At 39.0% G+C, this 26,186-nt stretch overlaps 1 protein-coding gene across 1 annotated transcript in view; it reads right to left on the bottom strand.

Annotated features, from left to right (window-relative positions):
- Nucleotides 1-9,752: 9,752 nt before the first annotated feature.
- PTEN (phosphatase and tensin homolog) overlaps nt 9,753-26,186 on the bottom strand; it is a 65,233-nt gene continuing 48,799 nt past the window's right edge. Inside the window, exons 6-9 of the mRNA XM_090056528.1 lie at nt 23,159-23,300; nt 21,113-21,279; nt 14,486-14,710; nt 9,753-13,271 (exon numbers count right to left, since the gene is read on the bottom strand). Of these exons, the coding sequence (XP_089912654.1) occupies nt 13,086-13,271; nt 14,486-14,710; nt 21,113-21,279; nt 23,159-23,300 (720 nt within the window). The 3' untranslated portion in view covers nt 9,753-13,085. The remainder of the gene's footprint in view (nt 13,272-14,485; nt 14,711-21,112; nt 21,280-23,158; nt 23,301-26,186) is intronic.

Here is a 26,186-nt window from a genome sequence, read left to right as displayed (position 1 = left end):
CCAAGTAGCTCAGTTTTCCATTTGCAGACCAAGTTAATTTAAAAAATTGTTTACTCAAACTAAAAAACTCAGCAACAACCAACCCCCGCCCCAACAAGCCAAACAAACAACCTCCCCCCGCTAAAAAAAATTAAAGTAGTAAAACAAAATTTTGGGGAGGAAGGGATTCTTCCCCTTCCCCCAAACCATGTATACTTCTGGTAATCTCAGTTTTAAATGAAAAATCTTTTAAAAATGAAAAATAGCACCTACTTTGATTTCCCCCCTCCTCCCATTTTCAGCCAAAAAATTTAATGTGCACAATATAAATTTGCTCAATTGTTTTGGTCACCTGTGTTTTGGCAAAAACTTTTCACCCCAAATTTTTACCCATATCTTGTCCTTACCTTAATAAAGAAGTCTTCTCAGATTTTGGTAGCTTCTATATCATCCTATAATCTCCAACTGGAAATCACGCCTAGTGTCCACTTCCATATCAGAGAAGGTATTACTGGACTACTTTCATAACATCTTCCTAGACTGGATGACATTTCCACACAAGACTTATGGTCAGCTGACATTTGGAGATCTATATTTCACAAGTGACTGACTCTTCCCCCTTAAACAGTTTGCTTCATTCATCTGTTTCTTTCCTGCATCTCAACCTCCCGGTAAGATCACCTTCAGTTTATTTTACTGCAGATCCTTATGAAGTTGACTCCTGCTAACCTGACATCCCATGGAAGAGAGAAAATAAAAATTAGAGGAATGGATCATTGCAAGCAGATTTATCAGCTTCTAGTAGGTATTTTGTTTTCAAATTCAGACAGCTTGATGAACGCATACAGAAAAATTGTCCATTCCTGAGTTTTGTGGGGGTTTGGTTTTTTTGTGGGGGGGGGGGGGGGGTGTGAAGGAAGATGAAGGATTGTCTCACTGAGTTCCAGTTATCAGCTTCTGAGGGAAATATGCTACTTGGCTGGAGCAGATACACACAAGATTGTGCCCTCATATCCAGTCACCACCTCCTGTGACCACATTCATATGGTCCTGAAGGAAGGGATAAACAGGCATAGTTTAGCATATTTATAGCTCCCTAAACAATACCTAATATCTTGGTATGTATTCAAATGCCACCACTGACAGCTATAACACATTAGGTTCCTCTTCCTGTAACTAAGCCACTCCAGTTCTGAAAAAAGTTGGACTCTACATCACCAGGCAAAACATAATAGGCTCGTTACCATGAAAGGAAGTTTCCTTTTTCCACTTTAATTCCTTTGTAGTGAGTAGGACTAGGACTACCAGGTAACATTCTTGGCACGTCCATTCTGTTTGACTGGACAAGTCCTCCTGACACACACAGCAATTCACATAGCCAAACCTTTGACATTTATGCTACGACAGATCCTGAACCAAAGTATTTTCTCAATTTATCTTTAATGGCATTTTATTAACCCTGATCAAGGCTATCATTCTTACAATCCACTATTCAATATAAATATTCCATTACACCATTAAGTTACCAGATTAGACTCTAATGCCAATTCATGATGTACCCAGGACACTGCAAACATTATTAGCATTAAGTCTGACAACGCTAACCACTACCCTTAAGGAGTAAACTCCTTTATTCTCACTATACACCTGACTGTTGAAGATATTAGCTGTTTTGTACCATGATAAACTAGTCAAAAACTAAGCATCTAGAAGGTCTAATGGCACCTGAATGGATGCCTGGCTCACCCTCAGTAACAACTCAAATTCTACAGCTCCTGTTCAGAATGACATCAATTTGCAATTACTAACAGACTACCACATCATTTTTGTTTACAAACTCTTCTTACTCCTTCCCAAATCCAACTGGTGCACACCTTCTTTGTTGTAAACCCTAAAACCAATGTTCTCAATGAATTCAAATCAGCTTTTGAGTACAACTCCCTCCACTGCATTAACTGTCTAATACTTCAAACCTGGGTCTTTTAATAAACTGCGTCTTGGCCATGGCCAAAGAGGTAAGAAACTAATATATACAAAGCAAAAGCACTAAGGGCTGAAATTGAAAATGGACAGATAGTAGTTCATGTAGTTATCTTCTTACAATACCCCAACTTGCACATGATTCCAATTTATTATCAATATTAATTTATGTGCAGCCTCACATATGTACACTGCATATGCTGCAAGACAATTTTGTAGCTATCAAGCAAAATTCCTAGTCTGGTTCATCATGAAAATCCATCTAGTTGAGCATTTCCTGCTCTGGATAATATCTCTGAGAAAATGAGCAAAACTACTGATAAAAGACAGAGGAAGCAAATGTCCGTACAGAGCACATCTTCCCTCCATTTTATGAAATCAGGTCAGAAACATGGGGACAGTTTACAGGTTTGTAAGCAGTCCTGGAAGAGGGTCCAGTAACCATAACTGCCTTGGTCAGAATGTGGTCAGTAGGATCAGCCACACAATTGTCACCATGCTTTATGCTATGCTTGTGAACTTAAGAGATAAGCTTCCAGAAAAGACGAGAGATTCCTTGACCATGAAATGAGGAAAATACTGGAGCCTATTCCTTTGAGGAAATGTGCCCAGGTGAGGCCCTCTCCATGGAGTAAAAGGACCAGATCTTTTTGATGTTCAAACAGATCAACTGTGGATAACCCCAGTCTGGGAGAAAATGATCTGTAGAGCAGAGTACATGGGCGATTGGTGTCACCTTAGTCAGGGGAGCACCCTCCCTCCTCCCCCACAGCCAGTCTTGCCTACCAGGAGCAGAGGGGGGAATTCACTCAGGTACTCTAGATGTCCAAGAGGTGCATGGGCAAGAAAATGTTATTGATCCACAGTGATAGCAGATAAAACCAATGCAGGCAAGGCAAACAAAATAACCCTCCCCACAATTCTACACCTAGCAGTTCCAGCATCTATAGAAGAAAGGTATGTCTGGGCCAGTATGTAAGCTTCACCCTGTGGTTCTTTCTTGCATGTCAGAAGCCTGGAGATTGAGGGGGGGGCACCCTCCCCATCCTCCAATAGGGTGGGTGAGACAGGCTGGTGGTGCACCTTCTGTCCATGGTGGTCTCAGGGTCCCCCCTTGGGGATCCTTGGCTGTTCCGAAATCCTCCTTTTGTATTTTCTCTCTCCTCCAGTGACTCTTCATTTCTGGGTACCATTGATTGGTTTCCCTGTGGTCGTCATACTGCCCACATTCTGTGTCACGCACACATTTCAATTTGGTCATTTACTGGTGTCTTCATTTGGGCATACCCCAACCTCCTAAGTTGGCCTGTCAGCCAAAACCAGAAATCCTAGGGGAATCTGCAGGTGGTTACCGAGAGAGAGCCAACAGGGAAATTGTTTTGCTATCTTTTGTTATGGATTTTCAGGGAACAGTGTATTGCATGTCTTCAGTTTCCCAGCCTGTTTGTCTGCTGGCTTCGGACACAGTGGGCCTTGAAGGAAACTTGGTCACAAACAGGCTTTTAGAAACCAATTAACACTTGCCATTCCCCTGGACCATTATTCTAATGCACATCTACTCTACTTATCGGCCAATTCCAAAAAGCAAATCTCTAAATATCATTTTATAGCTGTCAATCCCACCAACGAGGCATCTGTCATGAGTGACAGTCAACGATAATGGTTAGAAGGAAAAAAATGGGATCCTTGTGCAGGAACTTGTTGGCTAGGTCCTTACACTATGCAAGGAAAGAGCAGACCATCAAAAGTTAAACACCATACAGGCAGGTGCATGCAATTGAAATGTGGTCTGATATGACTACCTGCACCTACATGATTCATGTGGAGGATGAAGATGAAAGTGCTAGCATTTCCTTGGAAGTCCCAGTCGAGGATAGTACAGAAGTAGGAGCAGAAGACAGTGCCTGTGCTTGTCTTGTGGCAAGAATACACTTGGTATTTATGTTCCCTTTTCAGGGGAGATGTGTAGAATCAGAGACCGAGAAGAGATCTTGGAGGGCATACAAAGTGTCATCCATGTTACAGCTGTTAAGTTCTGCTCTTTCAAAAGAGGTCCTATACAAGTACCTTTAGGAAGCTTGAAGTCTGGAAACCAGGATGAATATTGCTGTGGCCGTAGAGCATAAAGCAGTATGTGCAGCTAAGAAAAGTATTTGTTATATCCAAATCAGCCTGATGTGAAATTTGGCCATGAACTATCCCTTCCAAAAGCAGGCACTGAATGCTTGAGTATAACAACAGCCTATCAGCAATTTGTTTCAGGCTCAAGATCTTAAATAAAAATCATACTGGGCCAAAGCCTGGTATTTAGTAACTCAGAACAACAAGATGGCATGAATAATTTTCTTCCTAGCAAATCTACTCTTTTCAGCTTCTTACTTTTGGGCTGCTTGCCTTTTTGCTGGCCATGGAAACATATGCAGGTGACAGGGAGAGTGTATAGAACACTGCATCTAAAAAAGGGACCAATTTCTATTTGTCACTCCTCCCTGCAATTGGAGCAGAAGTGGCAGATATCTACCATATAATTCTTGTATGGTCTGTTATGCCTGTTGATATAGAAGGATGCTGTATTGGCTGCAGATTGCTGAACCTATGTGGGTTGGTTCTTTGACCTCAGTAGGAATTTTCAAGGTTTTGGTGACACTTCATGTAGTCTGGGAAATCTTGGGACACTGTGTCTGTGGAAAGACTACTGCCTTATCAGGAAAGGAGCCACTTTGTGGATGAAGGTCAAGCAAACCCTTCATTCTGGAGATGAGATCAGGTTAATCTTATCGTTTAGGGAGACCCAAAGGCTGAGCAGAGAAGAGAGGGCTTGCAATGTTAAAGCAGATGAATGGAGATCCTAGCTGGTATGATTTGTTGCTAGAACCCAAAGTCAAAACTGACACAGTTGAAAGACAGAAAAGGGCTACTAGAACCAGTGATTTGGAAACCAGGAGACAAATTGGTCCAGTGCTCTGTGAAGACAGAGAAAGTAACAGACTTCATTTTCACCAGGATCATTAGTTCATTCAAAAACTGTGAACCTAAGTGGCATTGACAGTAAAAGCAGATGTCCACTGAGGCACACCATGTCTGAGTGGAATAGTTGATGCATGTGCAGAAGCTTATGCTAGACTGTTGGATCTATTCTGCGCAAGTGTTGGGAAAGCCAAAAATGCCTGAGTTATCCAAGTTTTCTAGGCACTGAAGACACGGGCTTCCCAGAAACAGATTCTGGAGTTTTGGCACCAGGATGTTGTGTTTGATTCATCACAAAGGATTTCCACAGAGAACTTTGAAACAAGGGTCTCCTTCTGGAACAAGCAGCTAAATCTGCACTAACGTGAGGAAAACCTGAGGATGGCCCCCTCAGTAGCTGATTTGTACTCTTGCAGGTTTTGTGAATACCCAGATACTAGAGCCTGGCTTCCTGCTTCTTCTTGGCCCAATTTACAAGTAGTGCAAAGTCGTCCCTCCCCTCCCCCACAACATCATACCTGTCAGGGGGCAGGCACAGTACCATTACCGGAAGAACCTAACTTCAATGTTCTTAGGGGAACTTGAATGTGGCTAATGAGAAACCAGATCAACAGCTGAAGGAGATATCTGAGCACAACCAAGGGAAACATGGTTCTTGGAACCTAAGAAATGCCATGGAAAAAAAAAAACATGAAGCAAGAATTAACTCCCTAGGAGAGTTGAAACAAAGGAAAAGCGAAGGAATGAAAACAAAGACAGGTTCTAAAAGCAGCTCTAGACAAGCTGCAGTCTGAATGAGACTACAGAAGCTCCATTTTGAACCGTGGCCTCTGAGAGGAACTGAGAAACAGGGAAAGTGAACTTCCTTTTAGACTCTTAATGTAAAACAACAGAAGCAGTGGCAAGTATGCAGTTACAGAAAAAAAAAAAAATCAGAGTTTGAGTGCTTGAGGTACATGCACATCTACTTAAAAAATGTGGATGGACAGCACACATAGGACAACTAGCGCAATCCATGCAGAAAAGTTAATTGCTGAAAAACTGAGCAAACTGTGTTAAGAGCCAAGTACTCAAAAGTTAGCAAACATCTCAGTACATAGGCACATCATTTCTTATTATGTTGGAAGTTTACATGCACCAGCTTGTTTCATGTGCATCAAAAATTAAATCAGGCAGGAGTAACATATGTATTTCATCAATTCACATAGATCTAGCATTTTCTTGGTCATCTCTCAAAGAAAAAAAATGCTGTCAAAGCAATGAATGTAAAGGAGTTATGTTTAAATAATGCTTTCAGATTAAAATCTAGAATTCTCCATGAAAGTAAAAAAGAAAAGAAAAGAAAACTTTGTTTGGCAGTGAAAAAACTTACCAGAGACCAATGATAGCCATGCAAAGGCAGAGCAAACAACACAACAGGAAAAAAAAAGGAAGAACCAAGAAGCAGAAAAAATAGTAATTCTCATTTCAAGCAACACACGTTGCTTGTAAGAAAACCACTCTTTCCTTGCCTGCTTTATACAGATGTTTCTATTACATAAATAAGGATTACTAATGAAGGATCCAATAAGGAGGGGGTACATCTATGAAATAAAAGGAAATAAAGGGCAAAAACAGGTTAACAGAATTCTTTTCAAACATCAACAACACTCTGGAACCTGCATAGAGAAGAAAGCTAAAAGCCAGTACTGGCAATTTTACTTTGGCTATAGTTGCATCAGGAAGCATGTTCCCAGTGCTGAGCTCCTTAATTATTTTTCCAATGAGCTGTCTGTAAATGAAAGCTTTGTAATTATTTTAAAGTTTTATAAATGCAATTTTAATTTCAAGTTAAAATCCACAAAAGGCTTGGATATTATATTTTTGCTTTGGTATTCTTTCTTTGTTCTCTTCAATGTTCATATCTATATACAATATATGCATATGACAACAAAAATGCAATGAAATACAATCTTGGAATAATACTTATTTTCCAAATAACTTCAATTCTTGTGTAAAATAAGTAGACAGCTTCAGTGGGCTGGGAACACATCTCCTTTTATGGCTATAAAATACCTAACATATAGGTAGTAAAACTACTGAAAACTTTGTTTCTCTCTCGCACACTAGAAAGTAAGATTTAACCACTGGCTGACTGGCAAAGAAGGTTGAAAGAAAAAAAAAAATATACAGGGTAGTAGGTTAGATGCTCACAAATTCAGCACAGCATAAATGTACACACAATGAGTGAACTAGGGGAAAAAAGGCGAAAGTGAAAAACAGACAAACAATGTATTTTCTACCTTAGCTGCCTAGCACCTTTTAAAACTCCCTCTACTCTGTTTGCTCATAGGTGGGACTCTGAATAAATTAGTTCTCCACTGCTGGCTACCACCTAATACCCACCATGATTTTACTAGATACAATATGCAACTATATATACACACACATTCTCTCAAAATACGTAGGATCATCTCAACTTCTTTAAAGCAACATGACCAGGACACAATGAGGGATTCCTTTATTGGCATATACAGTTAGTTTATGAACCAAGACATCACTTAAAAAAAAAAGAAAAAAAAGTCTCATTTAAACGTCAACTATTCCACCTTTTTTAGCAGGATTTTAATCATTAGTTGTGATCACAATTCAGAAGTGATCCCATGACTACTTATTTTAGTTATAATTTATATTAAAAGAAGCAATTATTATATTTGGCTGCAAGTTGGCAATGCATGCCTACATAAGCATATTACCACCAGGATAATGATTTCACATTGCAGCACGGAGACTCACAGTTAAGGCACACTGAGAAGTTTGCACTGCGTCTGCCTAGGCTTCCCCTAGCCCATCTCTATATAATAAAAAATGATTAATTAAATCTCAAAAGTGCTTGCATCACTTCTAAACAAAAAACAGTTATTCCAGGTAAAAATGACGGCACTCCAATCCTGTAAGCACTGTCACACATTTGAAGCCAAATGCTCTTTTATCATTTTTCCTAATGAAGACAACTAGGAAAAGAAAAGGGAGGGACTATAGTACAAGGTAAATGTTAATGGCTTCTAAATGTGTTTTCTGTGAAATGTAAATGTAAATTTACAAAGACATTAAATTCATGAATGGAAGCAGTATCAGAGGAAGTCTCTCAAATGTGCAGCGTACTTGAGGTTTCACAAGTGGCATCTTTTCATACTGTTTTACTCTGAACAGAAAGCTGTATCTTTGACTCTATTCAGAGTCAGAAATGCATATAAACTAATTCAGAAATATCTCTGTCCTGGCCAGCAACAGACCCTCTTTAAATTAAATGTTCTAAATCTCTTTTAGATGCTCCTCTCTGAACTGAGTACACTTTGACTTCTAAACACTTCCATTTATTCTCGTTTCACATGAAAACAGCCTTAACACCATTATATTATTTAACTTTTGCTTAAAGAAAAAAAATTGAAAATAAGGAACATGTGGAACACCCTACAGGAGACTACTTCCCTGACAATAACAGACATTTAATCAAGTTTGGTTATGGCTACCTTTTAGAATAGATGACACACAGTAAGAATTCTGCAACACTGAAGTTGTTGACAAGGATTCCATTTGTCATTTCTATTACCATATAGAAATAGTGAATTGTTATAGCACCGAGAACACCATTTTTCTCCAAATGATCTCCAAAGCAGTAATCTAATCAATTCTTGAAGACATCTCAACCACATGCATATGTTAACACTTTAAAATTAAAAATGGGCAGTAAGGGTTCAGTAGTAGAACGTATTTTAAAAAAGAAAGAAGTTGTGCAATTTTCATAGTTTAGAGCCTTGGTAAGACATCACCACACACAGAATATAAAAATATTTTGTTTCCACCTTTTTCCAGAGCTAACCTGTCTGCAGCAACCTTGTTGAAGATATCCTTCAGACAAGCTGAAAATGAACAGAATACAGTATTTCTTCAAGCAAATACAAAAAATCTATTTTGAAACATGACTTTCAGACAGACCAGTGAGCAATACATTTTCTATGTTTTTTAATACAAAAAATATATTAGTTCACTAGGAAAAGACATCCTGAAGAACCTAAAACCACTGGAATTTAAATTAATAATTGTATGTCCCCCAACTGATTAAAATGGTATTTTCCTGAGAAAGTCCTTTTTCTTGTCTAAAGAGCTTAAAGGTTATTTAAAATAAACGGGCATTTTTACATGTGCTCTGGGACACCGCATCCAACACTTTAATTAGCCAGCCATGCTAATTAAAAACTCACGCCCCTGCACTGAAAAAATGGCAGCAGGCACTTTAAACTAAAGCTCATGATGTGTTTTATTTCAGTGTCCCGCCACCATTTAACCAGCACAGCGACATGTGGGGATGCTGATGTGTGACGCAAAAGGCTACCAGAGCACAGCTATTTCCATGCTTCCCCAGACTCTGTTAATTGGGTCTGCTCCAAAGCTCTGAATTTCTAGCACGTCAGAGCAGGCTCCCCGCACATTTATAGGAGCCCAATGTGTCTTGTGATAAAATGCTGATGTGAAAACCACAACATCAAAAGATGTGTGTTGCAATTCATGAGGGGCAAACTGAAAAACTGAAGTTGATATTGTAATATTCAAAATAAATGCATATGTCACATGTCTGATCCCAACCCTAGTTTGTTAAAAATAATTTTTAAAAACCTAAAAAATTAAAAGGCATTTTAACATGCAGTTTCATATTTTTTCTCTAAAGGCAAGGAACTTTTAGAGGAGTGCTGCTATTTTTGTGATGACATTTACTCTCTATTACTTACAAGTAAAATGCAACCTGAGCAATTTATATTAAAAACTTTAATAAAACACCCACACAATGACAAGAATGAGACTTTAATCAGTTTTAAGTGGAGTTTTAACACTAAGAGATAAAGGGTTGTTAAACACAATAACAAACGGACATCTGATTTGTATGAGGCATTAACCTGTACATGTCATATTTGATTTTTGTGTATCCTCAGTGCATAGCATTACACACAGAGCCACTGTTGCACAGCACAATAGTATTTGAAGAGGCTGAATCAGAGTAAGGCTGCTTAACAGACTGATTTTTTTAGTATATAGAGTGTATATATATATATAGAGAGTGTATATATGTATATATGCACTCCATATGAAAACAGACTGAAAATTTGAACTGGCAGAGTAAGAGGCAGCTCTGCCAAACATTGCAGTTAAAGCCCCTTTTAGTGCACAGTTCCACCCCTTCCATCTGCATGCATAACACTTTTTAACAGTATTTAAAGGTAAACGAGGCACTTTGTGGCAACCACAGGCATCGTTAACATATTGCACAAATTGCTATAACTAAACATGGAACTTGCACACTGGCACCCTATTTTTTTTTAAAGCTGAAACATTTGATGCTGAATGTAAACTCCACCTCATTTTACAATTTGTGCCACACCAAAGTATTGTGATGGTATTTATAGAACTGCCCTTTAGTAACTGTGGCAAAAATATTTCAAGTGGGGCTACAGATGATTTAGGGATGGTACAGGGCCTAAGAGTAAGCTCTTAGAAAAGTGATGCTTTCAAGTAATTTAGACATGTAAGCTGCTGCACGTCCAAGAATTTAAGCATACAGTCCAGAAACTCAAAGAGAGATTACCTATAGAATGCATCTCAAGCTAAGAATGAATACTGTCATAAATAAAGTTTTGAATAAGGACTAAAAAACCTTTCAGTCATAGTAATTCTTGTCAAGTTCTATAGGGATGGTAAATGAAATAAAGTATAATGCCATTTTTCCATTTCCAATGACTACACCATAAAATGTAAGCAAGGCATCTCAAAAAACACTGAAACATTCAAAATCAAAACCCTCATTCAGACCTTCACATTCCAAAGGAATAACAACAGTGCAAAAGCCCATTGTGTCTTATTTCCAATCTGGCCCTTAGCGTTACATACTGGAATAATACAAATTAAAATTTGATATTATGAGCCCAAAAAATGGGACATAGGACAGTGTCAATATCCAAGTATTTTAAAGCATGAACATTTTTGTTTATTAGCCAACACAACTTTCAACTGTTAAAAAAAAAACAGACAAGGTGAAATATGAATCAAAGGAAAAAAAGGTTAAATGTCAGGTCTCAAGTTAACCATCTCCTGCTGGTCAATTGCATCATGGAAATTATGAGTACTGGACCAGCATTCATGATGTTAAAATCTTATCTAATTAAACCTACAAGTCAGAAAATATTTCATTAACTTTGTTAGATGTTTAGATTATGAATGTGATGAGCAATATTAACCAACAGATAAAAAAAAAAGAGCATGTTACACCATTGTTTACCAATGTTATTTATATGAAGTCCTGCCTCTTCTCGTTGCAATTCATGATTAATGCTGTTGTACGGGGGCCCTACAGAATTCAGATAGTTGCTAACTAGGTGAGAACAAAATTTGCATCAATAGGGTAATTAAAGTGGGAAGAAGAAATGTAACTTTTGGATTCGCTATTCAGAATGCTTCAAGGTCATGGAGAATTTTATACTAACCAGAATTTTAACAGTTACTTCACATTTGTATACAACAGTAGTTGTACTCTGTAAGAAACCTGCAGTCTGGGCACATCAATTACAATATTCAAACATGAAGCTCGGTCCCTAATACTGGCGCTCTCTCGCTCGCTCGCTCTCTCTCTCTCTCTCTCTCTCTCTCTCGCTCTCTTCAAACAAATGATACAACATTGCCAGTTTAGAAATCTAATTCTTTTAATAGCAAACAACATGAGATAGAATATTTGGGACAAGTTTTATTTTTTAAAAAAAGTACACATCTTTATATCTGTCCAGTGTTGAGAATTTATTGCAACACTGGCTTCCTTTATACCATGTGTAATGTCTTTTTTTTTTTTTTTTTAAAACATTGTAGGTACTAAATATTCAAGTAAAATTCCCTAACAGTTAACGACATTAAAAAAAGTGTGCAAAACTGCAAAACTCATTGTAATAGAATGTGGAAAGTGAAAGTGGGGGAATGGCTGACAGATGTTTGATTGAATATATGCATCATAATCTTTAAAATAAAACACTAACCTGTAGAATCTCAAATTGAAATTTCCCGTGCACCATTACAAAATATTTTATATTTAATGAGAAAAAGCTTGCAAGGCAGCATATGATGTATTCACAGCAGGTATATGATTGAAAAACTAATAAAATATGTGTAAAATGTTGACTGGTGTATGTACTAATAACATCTGACTTTTAGCACTGGCCTTGATTACACAGGAGATGGAGCAGCCGTTACAATTGAGAAAACACATTTAATAATTCATTGTCAAATTTTATAACAATTTTTTCAAACCCAGTTTGGGTTGACAGCCTCCACATTTGTATGGTTAAGTCATTGTTACTATGTTTCTTAACTGTGACCCCATTATTTTAATATCCCTTCATTTGTGAGTCTTTAAGATGTTGTGGAAGGTTCATTCCTGTACCCCCTTTATATACTCCCTCTAGCTGCCTTTTCTAGCACCATTATGCTTAAAAAATAAAATGCACAAACAACAAGCAGTGACAGCAGCCGACTCCTCAATTGTCCAGGATGAATTACTGTAGCATGCTAAAGAAAGGTGCATGTAAGTAGCTGGATATGGTACAGTGTCCAGAGTCCAGCATAATATATTCCTTTCTGAGCATTTCCATTCCCCTATCCAAAAATACATGCATTAGAATGTAGTAAAACCTTTTAGAAACTTCTCTTAGCCAACTGCAGACTTATCTGTTGCCACGTAAGTGCAAAGAAAGGGGTAGGATGTGAACCTGTGTAATAAAAGCGCTTTTTCGCAACTTTGTTTGGTGACAGAACACAAAAGGAAGAATTCCTACGTATACACATCAGATCTGTCTCCACCTTTATAAAACTGGAATAAAATGGGAAAGTGCCATCTTTATATTTCCTAATTGAAATTTTAATGTCTTTGACACAAAAAGGTATATACATAACATAGCTACGTAACCTTTTCAACTGGACAAGTGTCAAACCCTGTAGATTTATAGGTCAAAACAAGATTGGTCAGGGAAGAATTGTTCCTATAACTGGTAATCTGACACAATGTCCTATTGCCATTCAAAAAGGTCCTTTTCAGTTTATTCAAGTTTGTCTCTGTGGTATTTTTTCCCAGATAAAAAAAATATTCAGACTTTTGTAATCTGTGTATGTTGATCTTCATCAAAAGGTTCATTCTCTGGATCAGAGTCAGTGGTGTCAGAATATCTATAATGATCAGGTTCATTGTCACTAACGTCCGGTGTTACTGAAGTTGAACTGCTAGCCTCTGGATTTGATGGCTCTTCTACTGTTTTTGTGAAAAATAGCTTCACCTAGAAAAGGAGCAGAACACAAAGTTAAGGAAACTTTTTTTTTTTTTTTTAAATTTACAGACATGGGCTAAAGCTGTACCCCAAAGGCTTTGCCGCCATAGCTATACCAGCCCACACACCAGCCAAATGGTCTGACAGTGAACAGATACCATACTAATAAAAATGCATTCTTGCCAGTAAAGTTTATTATGCTACCATCCCTCCTAAGTATTAAGCTATCCTGGCAGAGAACATAGTTTTGCTAGAAACGGTTTTACAGATTCACCAAAGTTTAGGGCTGGAAGGGAATTCATGAGACCACTGAGTCCAGCCCTTCTGCTCTGGCATGAAAGACTGCTGGGGTTAAATAACCCCAGCAAGTTCAGCACAAGGGGTTTCACATTCCCACATTATGGGAATATGAAACAACACAGCTGTTAAGATTTTCAACTGCAATGACCATTGTTTCTAACAACTACCACAGCAGTAAGCTATAGATTTTGTAATAAACTCAGTGTACAGAAGAAGACAGTAGATGGAATAGTATTTGATGAATCAAAGGAGTAATCTTTTGGCCACCAGCAATCTTTTGCTAAAATCAAGTCTACTCCAAACTGTCTGATACAATGTTACCTGTGACTTGCATTATTTTTCACACTCCATTTAATATTAATTTGCAGTATCTGTACAGACATGAAAGGTGTTTTATAAGCAACACGGAGATGCTAAAATGTCCAGAGAATTGTTTATTTCCCCTGGTATAAACAAGACATTCAATTTCATGAACAGAACCAAGTCGATGAACAACAAGTAAAGAATCCCACTCATTGATCACCCTGGCGCATCAACTCAGGAGCCAGTGATACCTCACAGGGTGGAAGTACTAGCAACACTGAAGACAGTGCAGCTATCAGGTTTTCTACTCTACTCCAAAATGACTCTTTCAGTTTGAAGGGATGAGCACGTTTATCCTAAATATATCATTCCGAAAGACATCATATGAAAAGCTGCAACTATTTTGACTTACCTTTACTGTAATTATTCTAATATCAGTTACTAGTAAGAAACAAAAAAACTTCAAACACTGGAAAACTTTTGTTAAACAACGGCAAATCCAAATGGAATTATCCTGTCTCAGTCTAAAAGGGTATCTAGCTAACAAGCTGTTCCTAGATAATGCAGTACATTGCAAGCTCTTCAAGCTCTATTTATTTTGTTTTTTGAAATATACTGACCTTGAAATTTGGAGAGAAATATCTGTTGGCTTTGTCTTTATTTGCCTTGTCTAGATCATTTTTTGTTAACGTAAGGATTAGATATTCCTTATCATTATCTGAGCGCTCTGTACTGAAAATACCATCAAGTTCCTGATCTCCAACTAGACTTCCATTTTCTACTTTGTCCAAATTTTCATCCAGTCCTATGAAGAATGTATTTACCCAGAAGTGAAACATTTTGTCCTGGTGGGTAGAATGGGGGGAGGAAGAAAAAAAAAGCCTGTATTAATATTTATCAGTGGCATAACTGTCATGTGCAAATCTATTTACTTGTTTTCGGGGAAAATGGTTTAAACAATACCAAGATGACACCCCATAATAGTCTACTCACTGTTTTAGTTTTACACAATGCAGATGAATCTGCATTAACCATATGGCTTTTCCTCAGTTAAATATTTTTATAGAAGTCATTTTCATTTCTTCCTAAAAGTCTTTTGTAAATCAAAAGTCTAGATCTACAAAGTTGATTAAAACTGAATGCAAGCAGCAAGAAGCACCAAGCTAAAATTTACCTGGAAAAAAAGAGTCATTTAATTCTATATACGCAGTGAAATAAGTAGCTTCTTTCTGAAGCTGATGAGTATACAGGCCTACTTTGCTCAGTAGCACTGCTAATCCACAAAGGGCTCTGTTCTGTAATTAGTATTAGTTTTCTAGGCAACAAAATGCTCTGTTTCCCTTTATTTTTTATATGAAAATACGTGTGGTGGTAAACAAACATCATTCAATAATAAAATCAGCAACAAAATTAGTTTTCCTTATGTAAATCATTTCACTAGTCAAGTGCTTTCTGATGCATGTGATGAGTAGGAAGCCAGGTATTTGCAGAGCTTGTGTACAAAAAAGGAAAACTAATAATTTATAACATTTATTTAGATATCCAAATTTACTGACATTTCTACTGCTCCAACGAAGACTGGGACACTTTCTTACATATACTGAGTACCTGACAGTTACCTGCAAACCTTCCCCCCGCCCCCATCTTACATTGTATCATAGAACTGCAGCATAAAAATGTAATCTAAATACTTAAACCAGGCCTCAGATTTGTAAATTACCATTCATGTTAAATCAGTGAGATTACATAGCCTGTTGCTGGAGGTGTTGTAGTGCACTCACAGGTGCTTGTTTCACATGCACCTTTTAGCAGGCAGTAACAAAAACTGTCCATGACCAAATTTAGTCTCTGAAGAAAATTAGAAGTCCACTATGCACATATTTATGTGGTATATGCTGAAAACTCCTGCATCTTTTTCCATATGTGGTTTTCTACATTCTGGACAACCAAGACCAGACCGGACCAAAAGATATCAAGCATGTTTAGTGGGCTAGGTCCTGGCAACCTCAGACTGCTTCTCACCCTGAAATCCACCATGACAAATGCAAATTCATTTTCCTCTTGAATCTTCTACCATAAAGCCCAAAATGGATCTTCCCATATTCAGAATAAAATGTAAGCAAAAGGATAAAACGTACTCTTACTGAGTAAATCTCACTACAGTTTGGTTAATGCTCAGATAACAACATACATATGTACAAAATGCAAGTTATTTCATGGCTTTAGGGTTTCATTTCTGCAACCCTGGTTTCATTAACCTTTTCTGGTCATTTAACAATTGAAATCACTTTTATATGCATGTATTTAACTACCTTTTAGGCATGTGTGCAGACTGCTATCATTGAGAAGAAAAGGCTCAGCTTCTGTCAGAAAAGCAAACTGGTAGATCTTTAGTTGTCAGAACAGCTTTTATGGACAATTAGCTAGCTAATTTTCACTCTAACATAAATTTCTTTTAAAGAGGCTATTAACCATGCCACACAACTGGATAGGGGGAAAAAAAAAGCTTGAAAAAAGTATCTTACTTTCATATTAAAACAAGTATTTTCTATAATGCAAGCAATATTTCAACACTTCTGGAGATAAATTCTTTCAAGTTAGTGAAAATATTCTTTGAATACATCCAAGTTAAAGTCTAGAGCAAGCAAAACTACAATTTTGCTATGATTTTGGACTTCAAAACCATATTTTGCTATGGTTTTGACTTTTTTGACAATATTTTTCAGGAGTCTTAAATCTAGGCCTTGCAAGGTACAGCAGGGGGTGGGAAACCTTTATGAAAGATGGGCTGCAGTTTGCAACCAAGCCACTGCTGCAAACTGCCTGTCCCTTGCTCCCAGGACCAGCACTTCGTTCTCTTGCTCACTCCACCCCAGTCGCTGCTTATTGTCATCACCAAGCACTGTAGATTCTTGTTGTCAACAGCCATTCCAAGGGGAAAATTCAGCAACAAGGGTAGAGAGCACGTAGGTCTGGAGTGGGGTGGGGGCATATCAGGCAAGTGGTAGAGTGAGACACAGGAACACGCCCATAAGAGAGTCATGCAGCAGAAAGTAGGATCTTTGGGGAGCTCCTTCTGTGATCCCTGCTGGCATATGCCACTGATCACCCCCCAACCACATGTCGGATCTGGCCTGCCAGCCAGAGGTTGACAACCCCTGAGGAAGAGTGTGTGAACCAGATACCCTGCCAGCCTTCAAGTGTTTCTTATTTCTAGTTCTTAAATTATTCAGAAGGGACTCCTTTGAGAAGAGCAAAAACAGCTGAGCTGCTAGATGAAAAGGATAAAGACTGAAGGGAAAAACAAAACAAAAATAAAACCAAGACAGAACAGGTCATAGAGACAGTTCCTTGCTACCCTCTGGGAGGGGCACTGATTAATTTAAAAATTCATCTGGAGAATCTTAGTAGTGTCTGCATCGTACCATGGTAATCTAGGCAACTCACCAATTCTTCTGCAAGCTTCCCACTTCTTATGTTACTTTAATAGAGCATTCAGGGCTAAAACGCCATGCAAAAAAATCTTCCCGTTAGCCAAAACAGGATACCCTAAAAAGGCCTGTTCACACAGGTGAAAAGTTTGGCTTGTTACCTTAAAAGTAAATAATAGTGTGGAAATCCAAAATGTAATTCTTTTTTTGGAGGCGAAAGTCAAACAATGATCTTTTATAGAAGTATGGTGAGGAATGTGGTAACATTGCAAATAACTGCTAGAAGCTCCCCCGAGGCAGAAATCAGAGGCTTTGCCTCCAAGCAAGTGAGCTTTCATATGGTCTTCAGTTTCACGCTAAGAAGTTTTAAGTATTGCAATCTTCTTCCTCTATTTCCTTGCTTGTCTCCTTCTTGGTTTCTACAGTACCATCTGAGCACTTACTTTTATTTCCTTTCCAACCACAGCAATACAAACAACTTGACTAGCTTTTTGAGATCATAGGTGCAAGGGCACGGGCATGTATTTATGACAAAACAGACACTTAAAGAAAATGAAGAAATTGACTAAATTTGTATTTCCTTCTTAAAAATACATCAATAGTTATTGCCAGTTATTATTACTGCTATCCCTTGCTGATGTGCATCTTAGTTTCAAACTCATATTAGATCAGCCTCCTATATTAAGCTATTCAATGTTCCCTTATTTTACAAGAGACCACGCATGTAAAAACAAACTTTCTGATATGGAAAAGGTTGAGTATCGTGGAAGGTTCTGAACAGCATTTAGTTCTTAATAGGAAATCAATGCAGAGCAGATAACCTGAGGAAGCATTTATAGCAACGTGTGTTAATGAACAGATAGGCTGCTGAGTATTTAGTGACTGATTCTTCTTTTCTAGTGCCCTACTCCTTTTCTATTTTTATGGGCTGTAGTTTTCCAACCTGGATGTCACAAGTGTTTATTTCCTTTACCAGCTCTGCATCCGATGGCATGAGGTTCTGTCAGAATCTCTGAAGCAGATATGTTTATACCATACTATTTTGGCATAAACAGAGAACAGCAAATTCTGTGGACTGATTTAATCATCCCAGACCTGATGAATTTGATAGTTTAGGGCACTAAAGAGGTAACAAATCTTTCACCATTACTTTAGTTAGTTTCCACTTTAGCCAGATGCTGACTTTGGTAACTACTAGATGCACTGGGGAGGTATCTACCTACATAGTTATAAAAATTACTCTGTTGCATGTCTACATAGTGCTGGCAATTCAGTTTGTGTTCTTTAGTGAACTGTAGAAGGATTAAATAAGTGGAATATGACAGGACTTTATGGGACTTTAGTATTAGAAAGATCTGAAGGTAAACAAGCACTTGTGCTATTATCTGCGAGCAGCTGTTGGGGACTGCTTTAATAATTCTCTCCCATCTCTTGACTGAGGCTATAAACAAGCCTAATTCAGCAGATTCTCAGGTGTAGAATCTCCTACGCAGGCTCAGCAATATTTTCCCATAGGAAGGCTGGAATGATCCGGCTCAAAGGAGGACCCAGCTGCCATCATTGCTTCTTCTTGCCTGCAGTGCGAATCAGGGAACCCTGCTCCAGCCAAAGCCACCTGATTATGGTGCAGCATGGGTAGAGCAGCGTTTTGAAAATGGCTGTGAAAAGGTTAACATTGGACTGCACCCCTTCTGCCAGTTAGCAGGGAGAGAGAAGCTGGCAGACAACTTGAAGCACAGCATCTTCATGCTTCTATTCCAGTGAAGAAAATTCCTCACTTAAGAGGTAACCCTTGATTATAGAGGGCTGATTGGTGAAGGAAAAGGAAGTTGCATGTGGTATGCAAATAGCTACAGTAGTTTGAGAAACTGGGATAGTTCTAGGGGTGCACCAATAGAGACTTTGAGGGCCAAAAGTGATAGCCAATTTTTAAAGAGGCATATTGGCTGATACCAATCTGATTTCCAATACGCAGCCTGGCAGCTTGAAGAGCAGTGTCCAGCTGGTAAGTCTGTTGTGCTGGAAAGGGAGGGGGAAGGGAAAAGGTGTGGGGGAGGGGGAAGATCAAGGCCCCTGAAGTGAGGGAGGGAGTGGGGCTGGGGCAGGTGCTGCTCAGCTGGGGTAGGGCACTGGACCAAGCCATGGCTCATTTGGGGGGTGTGGGGCGGGAGGCCGGCTCTCACTGCTGCACACACCCCAGGAGGACATGGTGTACCCCTGGATCTGTGCAGGGTGAAGGTGGACTGCCACTGCAGCCTGAGACCGGGTGGGACCTGGGCTGGGCTTGGCATGGCAGTGGCACTGGGAGAGGGGTTGGGGGGCTATGGCAAGTTTTGGGGTGGCTAAAACACCCCCAAGCACTGCTGCCATTCACCCTGAGCACAGCCCAGCCCCCACCAGGAAGAGCCCAGCACAGCCCCAACCCCATGCTCTCCCTCACCACAGGGGCCCCGATCTGTGCCCCCCAGCCCCTTCCCCTTCCACCACAACAGACTTATCAGCTGGATGCAGCTCTCCAAGCTGCCCATTTGCACTCCTCACCGCCTACATGCTGTGTTGTGGCTGTGTGCAGGCACGGAGCATTTATTGGCCACAACAGGCAAAAAAAAAAAAGCCGATTTCCAATACACTCAATTTTCTTTACATCAGTGCTGATGAAATATTGGGCCTACGTATTGGTGCACCTCTAGATAGTTCTCTGAGCCATATATTTTCACATGGAAGAATTAAGACACCTGGTTTAACAGGTTTAGGAATAATGTTTGATTAAAAATCTGTTAATTCAAACATCAATAATAAATCAGTATGCAGGGCAAATGCAAGACTTGGAGTACCAGCATATAACTTAGTATTTGTTTGGAATAACATGCCTAAGTTATTCATAGCTTTGCCACTCAGTTTACTTATCCAACAATGACTAATAATAACCATTATACCCCTCAGAAGATCCATGCATTCAATTATAAAATGATTGTTTGTCACATTAATCGTTTTTCATTTTATAAATGTATATTGTTACAGTATATGCAGTTGCCTCTCTCCTAATCCGCTCCCATATTTTCTTGTCTTTCTGTTATATTAACTTAGATTCTAAGCTCCTCTAGGCAGAGGAAACTACCTCCGTTATCATTAAATAATGTATATAAGATCATGCTACTATAAAACAATTATAATCATGAGGGGCAAACAAAGACTTTGTTATAAATGACATGCAAGTGTTTTAAAGTCAGTGTTTCCCAACCAGTGCGCCGCAGCACAAAAGTTTGCCATCAGAAATGAACAGCTGTGCCACAGAATTTTGCCATGGTGATGAGCTACAATAAGTATGAGGATGGGGAATGCCTTAGCAGGTGTGCTGTGGAAAATGTTTATTAATGCAAGTGTGCCTTGGGCTGGAAAAGGTTGGCAAACACTGTTTTAAATTACTTAAAACACTTATCTTGTATCTTGACTTCCTAATCTCCGCTCCTCAAATTTCCCTTCCTTGTACAGGTCAAAAAGCCTTATTTTACCTGTGACTAAATGGAACACAAACTAAAATCTCAGGTACCTGCCAGTATTTCAAAATGGAGAAGTATTCATGTGAAGTAGTACCTAAAATTAATCCAACACAAAAAAAAGCATGATTTTATTTCTACCGTAGGAGTAAAAGGCAGACAATCCAGAATCAAGATTCAGAACTCTGGCAAACAAGAGATCCAAGGATTCAACTTTTCATTGCCACTTTTCCAAAAATAGCTCCTGAATTCAAGATCTGCAACACAACCCTCCCCTTCTTGATTCTGCTTGATAGTATTTTCCGTACTAAGAACAAACCTTTTTCAACATCTTGTTCTGTTTGTGGAAGAACTCCACCTTGATATCACCACACACCGGCAATGGTTGAGGGAATTCAAAGTACATATATTTGTCTTCACGTCTTGAGGGTCCTGAAGGGGAGGTGAATATCTTTACTTTTAGCTGGTACACCACAAACTGAGGATCTGCATGGTAAAACACAAAGTGGTATAATTTCCCCATTAGTATTATCATCTGTCAAGATCTGACCAAGACGGTTAAATCAGAATAAACTAAAATTTGCCCCCACAAAGTTTTCTAACCAAAACTTCAAACTCAATGACAATGACACCAGGGACCGTTGATAGAAAAAAAAATCTGTCCTGAAACAGTTTCTGCTGGTGAAGATTCAGGACCCCACAACAACTTAGCTTTCATATCTTGAATTGAAACTACAGAGAGAACAGTTAATTACTTTTACACATTAAGAATATTTAATGTTAACATTACACAAAAACAACTAATATGAATGTTGCAACAAGTTTTTAGACTTCCTTCTTTGAAGAAGTTTGCATCATAATATTTTAAAACATTTGTCTTATACAGTAACTTTTACCTGGTGCAGACAGAAGTACACACTTATAACTAATATGCAGGCTGCTATAATGCTGACTAAAACAAAACAAAGTTAAAATATTCCATCACAAGGCCTGAATTTTGTCTGTGGCTGGAAAAAAAAAAGGGGGGGGGGAAACAAACTAAAATGCCCAAACAACTGGTGTTTATATGCATCCATAAAATCATTTTTTGCCATCTTTTTGCCTCCTTTTCTCACTAACTAGACTAGTTTAGTTTCTACAGAACCCTGCTATTGACTCCCCCTACCCCCTCTCATTTCTGTGCATGTCCAGGTTGCATGTTGCAACAACATTAGTTCAGATAACTCAGGAGGCTATGCTCGTTTCAAATTCCACTGTTAATTGCCCACTACTATAATGCCAGCACTGAAAGAGTGGAAAGCAACTTTCAAACATTAACAGAAAACAAATGCACAGTGCAATTACTACTCTGAAATTTAGTCTTTATGAGCACAAACAGGTGAATACAGGTTTTATATCAAATTTGTTTCAAGGCAATTTGCTTACATACATCATAGTTACAGATGATAATATCATTTATAGACCTTTTTTTTCCTATAAGCCTCTCCTTTAGAAAGAGGGCAGTAGGCATAAAATATCCAGAAGAATTAACAATTTTAGTCTCGAGTTAGTTTCTCAGTCATGGGATCTCGTTTCCACATGAAAACAAACATATCATTCATAGAAGCAAAACATCATTTTTCAACAGGAATTTTCAAAATATCCACATTCTAAAAAAATCCAAGGATTTAAGATTACCTAGGGCAGAAGATAGCTGGTATACCTCACATTAAATTTTTGAGTGGAAAATGTTTAAATCAAATAGCATCTATTTAAAAAAAGGGATAAAGCAAGTTCTCAGCTATGCTACACAAACCTCTATTAACTAGCTTTAGAAGAATGAAAGTGCATGGATCTTGCCACGTTTAAACCCAACAGATTCTAGCAATCTGAAGTAGTTAAACATGACTCTCTATCACAGAAGGATCAGAAGGAATATTAAGGAACATCTGAGTCTAATCTCTAAACACATACACTGAAACATGTAGGAATAACAGCCACAAATTGTTAGAGAAGGTTCAGACTGGACATCAGGAGACATTACTTTACAGTTAGGGCTGCCAGGCTCTGGAATGGGCTCCCAAGTGAGGTGTTGCTCTCTTCTATCTTGAGGGTCTTCAAGAGGAGGCTCGACACATATTTGGCTGGGGTGATATGATCCCAGCACCCGTTCCTCCCTGGGGCAAGGGGTTGGACCTGATGACCTGTTTAGGTCCCTTCCAACCCTAAGTACTATGATCTGACATCCTAAAATATGACAATCTAGTTTTACATTGTATTGGTATAAAATGTGTCTGTTCCAAAGATCCATGTAAAATAGTGTATAGAAATGAATACCTTGAATACCGTGTAAGAAAAAAAAAGAGAAAAGATTAATAGTACTTACTGCAAGTTCCGCCACTGAACATTGGAATTGTTTCAAACATCATCTTGTGAAACAGCAGTGCCACTGGTCTGTAATCCAGGTGATTCTTTAACAAGTAGCTATAGTAATACACATAGCGTCTCTGACTGGGAATAGTTACTCCCTAAATAAAAGGGAAGCCCAAAACTTCAAAAATTAGTCAAAACCATTCATTAATACTTCACAGCAACTGGCTCCTGCCTATTATTTTAGAACTTAATTATCTCAACCAGACCAATACGAGTGAAAAAAGGTGTCATATGGGAGACAAAAATTAAACACGGTATGTAGAAGTGACTGCAAAATAGTGCAGAAGTGGCCAAGCAAGCTATATACTAGCTAGCTTAGTTAGGTATTGGTAGCTGTGTAGTCACAGGAGAAAGGAACCTCAAGCACAGACCTGCTTTACAACAAAACATGCGAGACCACAGCAGACATACCCTTAATGACAATTTCTTTATTACTGGCCCCAAATCCTAGCAAGGTACCTAAAAATATGTTAGCGCAAAGCCAAAATCCAGCAGTGACAGTGAAAAATCATTTTCTTCTCTTCAAGCAGGCAGCCAGTTCACCTAGGCAAAGAGCAAAGCACTATACAAAGAAAATACTAACTTACACCATTCACTCAAAATATGCACACTTGTTGTGCAAAAGGTTTTTCAAATCTTGCTCATTACTAGGTCTTGTGCATACTACCTATTGCCAGTTCCACAACTGGTAGGAGGTTAAAAAGCTTCAGAACATAAACTTTCTCATTCTGTATGCTAAACTGACATAAATAGTAAGAGGCTTGATAGGTTGCACTGAAATCTGTTTTTCTAAAAAACATACAACTTTAGTCCCTTATTAGTAACAGAGTATTTATTGGGAAGACCTCTTGCACTTGCCATATTTTAAGTTTGTTTATTTTTAGAGACCCACTACAGATATTAAGTTCTCACTACATTTTAAGTCAGTAGTGTATTCTAACCACAGTTCCTAATAACACTTTCATTTGTAGTTCTGCAAAATTTTCCCATTATGAAACCCTTTTCAAAAAGTTTCATTAAGTTCAAAATGGAAAGAAGGTAGAATAGGCCACCTATCCCAAAATCCCTGTCAGTGCAGGACTGTTTAACTAAATTACATTTAAAAATACTGAACCAAAAATATGCTTAGAAAAACTAGAGTCAAGGAATAAAGTAATATTTTAACAGTGATTTTAAACTGAAATGCACCAGTACAAGTCACAACTTTTTTCTGAAAAGTGGAATAAATTGTAAGTGACAATCAGAGTCAAATTCCTGTAGAACTTTTATAACATACAGTACCTATCCACTCTATATTGTGGAACTGATTAACATACAGATTCAGGTAGTGCATTTTCAAACTAAAACAAAGAAAAGTTGCAAATATTTCTGAACTAATATTTCATAAACAGGCCCACACACTGGTCTTAATGAACAGGACAATGTTGAAGTAAAACACTCGGAACACTACCTTTATAAAGCAGCAGCTTTACACTGCAGAGCACAAAGAACTCCTTAAAATGTATTAATTCAGCAAATACCTCCATCCTAAAGAGGTACACAGCATCTGGCCGTTAAGTAGTTTTTCCCTTTATGAAAAGGTTATAAAAAATAAGGCTCCTTATCCTCTAAAACGATCCTAATATTTCATGAAATTGTATTTTTCCTACAGGACCTAAACACTGGCTTTCTGAAACCTGCAATCTAAACAGCCTACTCAACACACAAGATTTTGGGAAAATGTGTTACCTCAAGTAGTTGCCTTATCAAAACACTATCTTAAAGTAGCTTTTAGATCTTCCACTGAACCTGAACTTTAAAATTTGGAAACAATCCAAAATAACAAACAAGCAGCTGAGCAGAGTTTCAGTTTGGGAAGAAAAAAAAAATACAAGTAAGAAGTTTCCTCTTCTTATATCACCTAATTTCTGGAGCAAAGCCACAACATGTTGATGGTGAAATACTACATAAGCCAAGTGCCAGATTGGTATCTCAAACAGAAACCAATCTTTTCTCAGTCCATGTGACACTATACTCCAAATCAAATGGTCTCCCCGATTCCCAACAGAGACAGCCCTTTATATTAGGGTTGTGTGAAGCTTTGGTAGTCAAAATCGATTCAGAGGAAACTCAGCCTGATTCAGCAACCAAATCACCAAATCTAAACTGAATCAGGAGACCCATTAAAAGGTCCATATTGAATCGGAAGCCTCCAAATCTATTCAGAGAGATTTGGCACTGATTCGAAGATTCAGCCACAGACTATATACAGGCAGCAGTCCTCGACAAGGTTGGACACAGGTGCCTCCAGCTAATTAGTATGCTGTGGTGGGCAGAGGGAAGGGGCAGATCAATGCCCTCACAACGAGTGACGGATTGGGGCTGGGACAAGCTGCCCATCTGGGCCAGGAGGGGGCACGAGACTTGGGGAGGGTGGTACCCGCCACTGTACTCCACCAGTCCAGGAGGGCGTAGAAGTGGGCGTGTGCCCCCAGATCTGCATGGGGTAGACTGGACTGGACTGCGCTCCGGGTGGCAAGCCCCAGTCACCCACCACCAAGCTACATTCCACAGGGCAGATGGATCCAGGGCTATGCTCCAGGTGGCTAGCCCCAGTTCCGCCTACCCTGCAAAACAGCCCTGGCTCTGCACGGAGCAGTCCTGGCTCCACCTGCCCCACAGAGCACAGTGGAGCAGGGGCTACAGGGTGGCTGCAGCCACCCTAAAATTCCCCATAGCCTCTGCCGCCAGCCCCACTGCAATCTGGATGCATGTGCCCGCCCCCATGCCCTGCTGCTGCTCGCCCAGCTGGGGTGGGGAGGAGCAGGGAGGCTGAAGCCGCTTCTGCTGCTGTGCACCGCTTATCCAAGGCAGCACAGCAGCACCATCCCACACCTCCCTGCCCTAGCTGTGAGAGCAGTGGGAGGGCATAGCCCCTGCTCCCCAGCGCTTTCCCCCACCCATCCGGAGCACAGCCTGGCCCAGCCCACCCCATGCAGATC

Source organism: Crocodylus siamensis, chromosome 7 (assembly GCF_052110815.1).
Source record: "Crocodylus siamensis isolate JL-2025a chromosome 7, ASM5211081v1, whole genome shotgun sequence".
Classification (NCBI taxonomy): Eukaryota; Metazoa; Chordata; order Crocodylia; family Crocodylidae; genus Crocodylus; species Crocodylus siamensis.
Note: the sequence above shows the minus strand (reverse complement) of the source record. Positions and strands in the feature narration are given on the sequence as shown.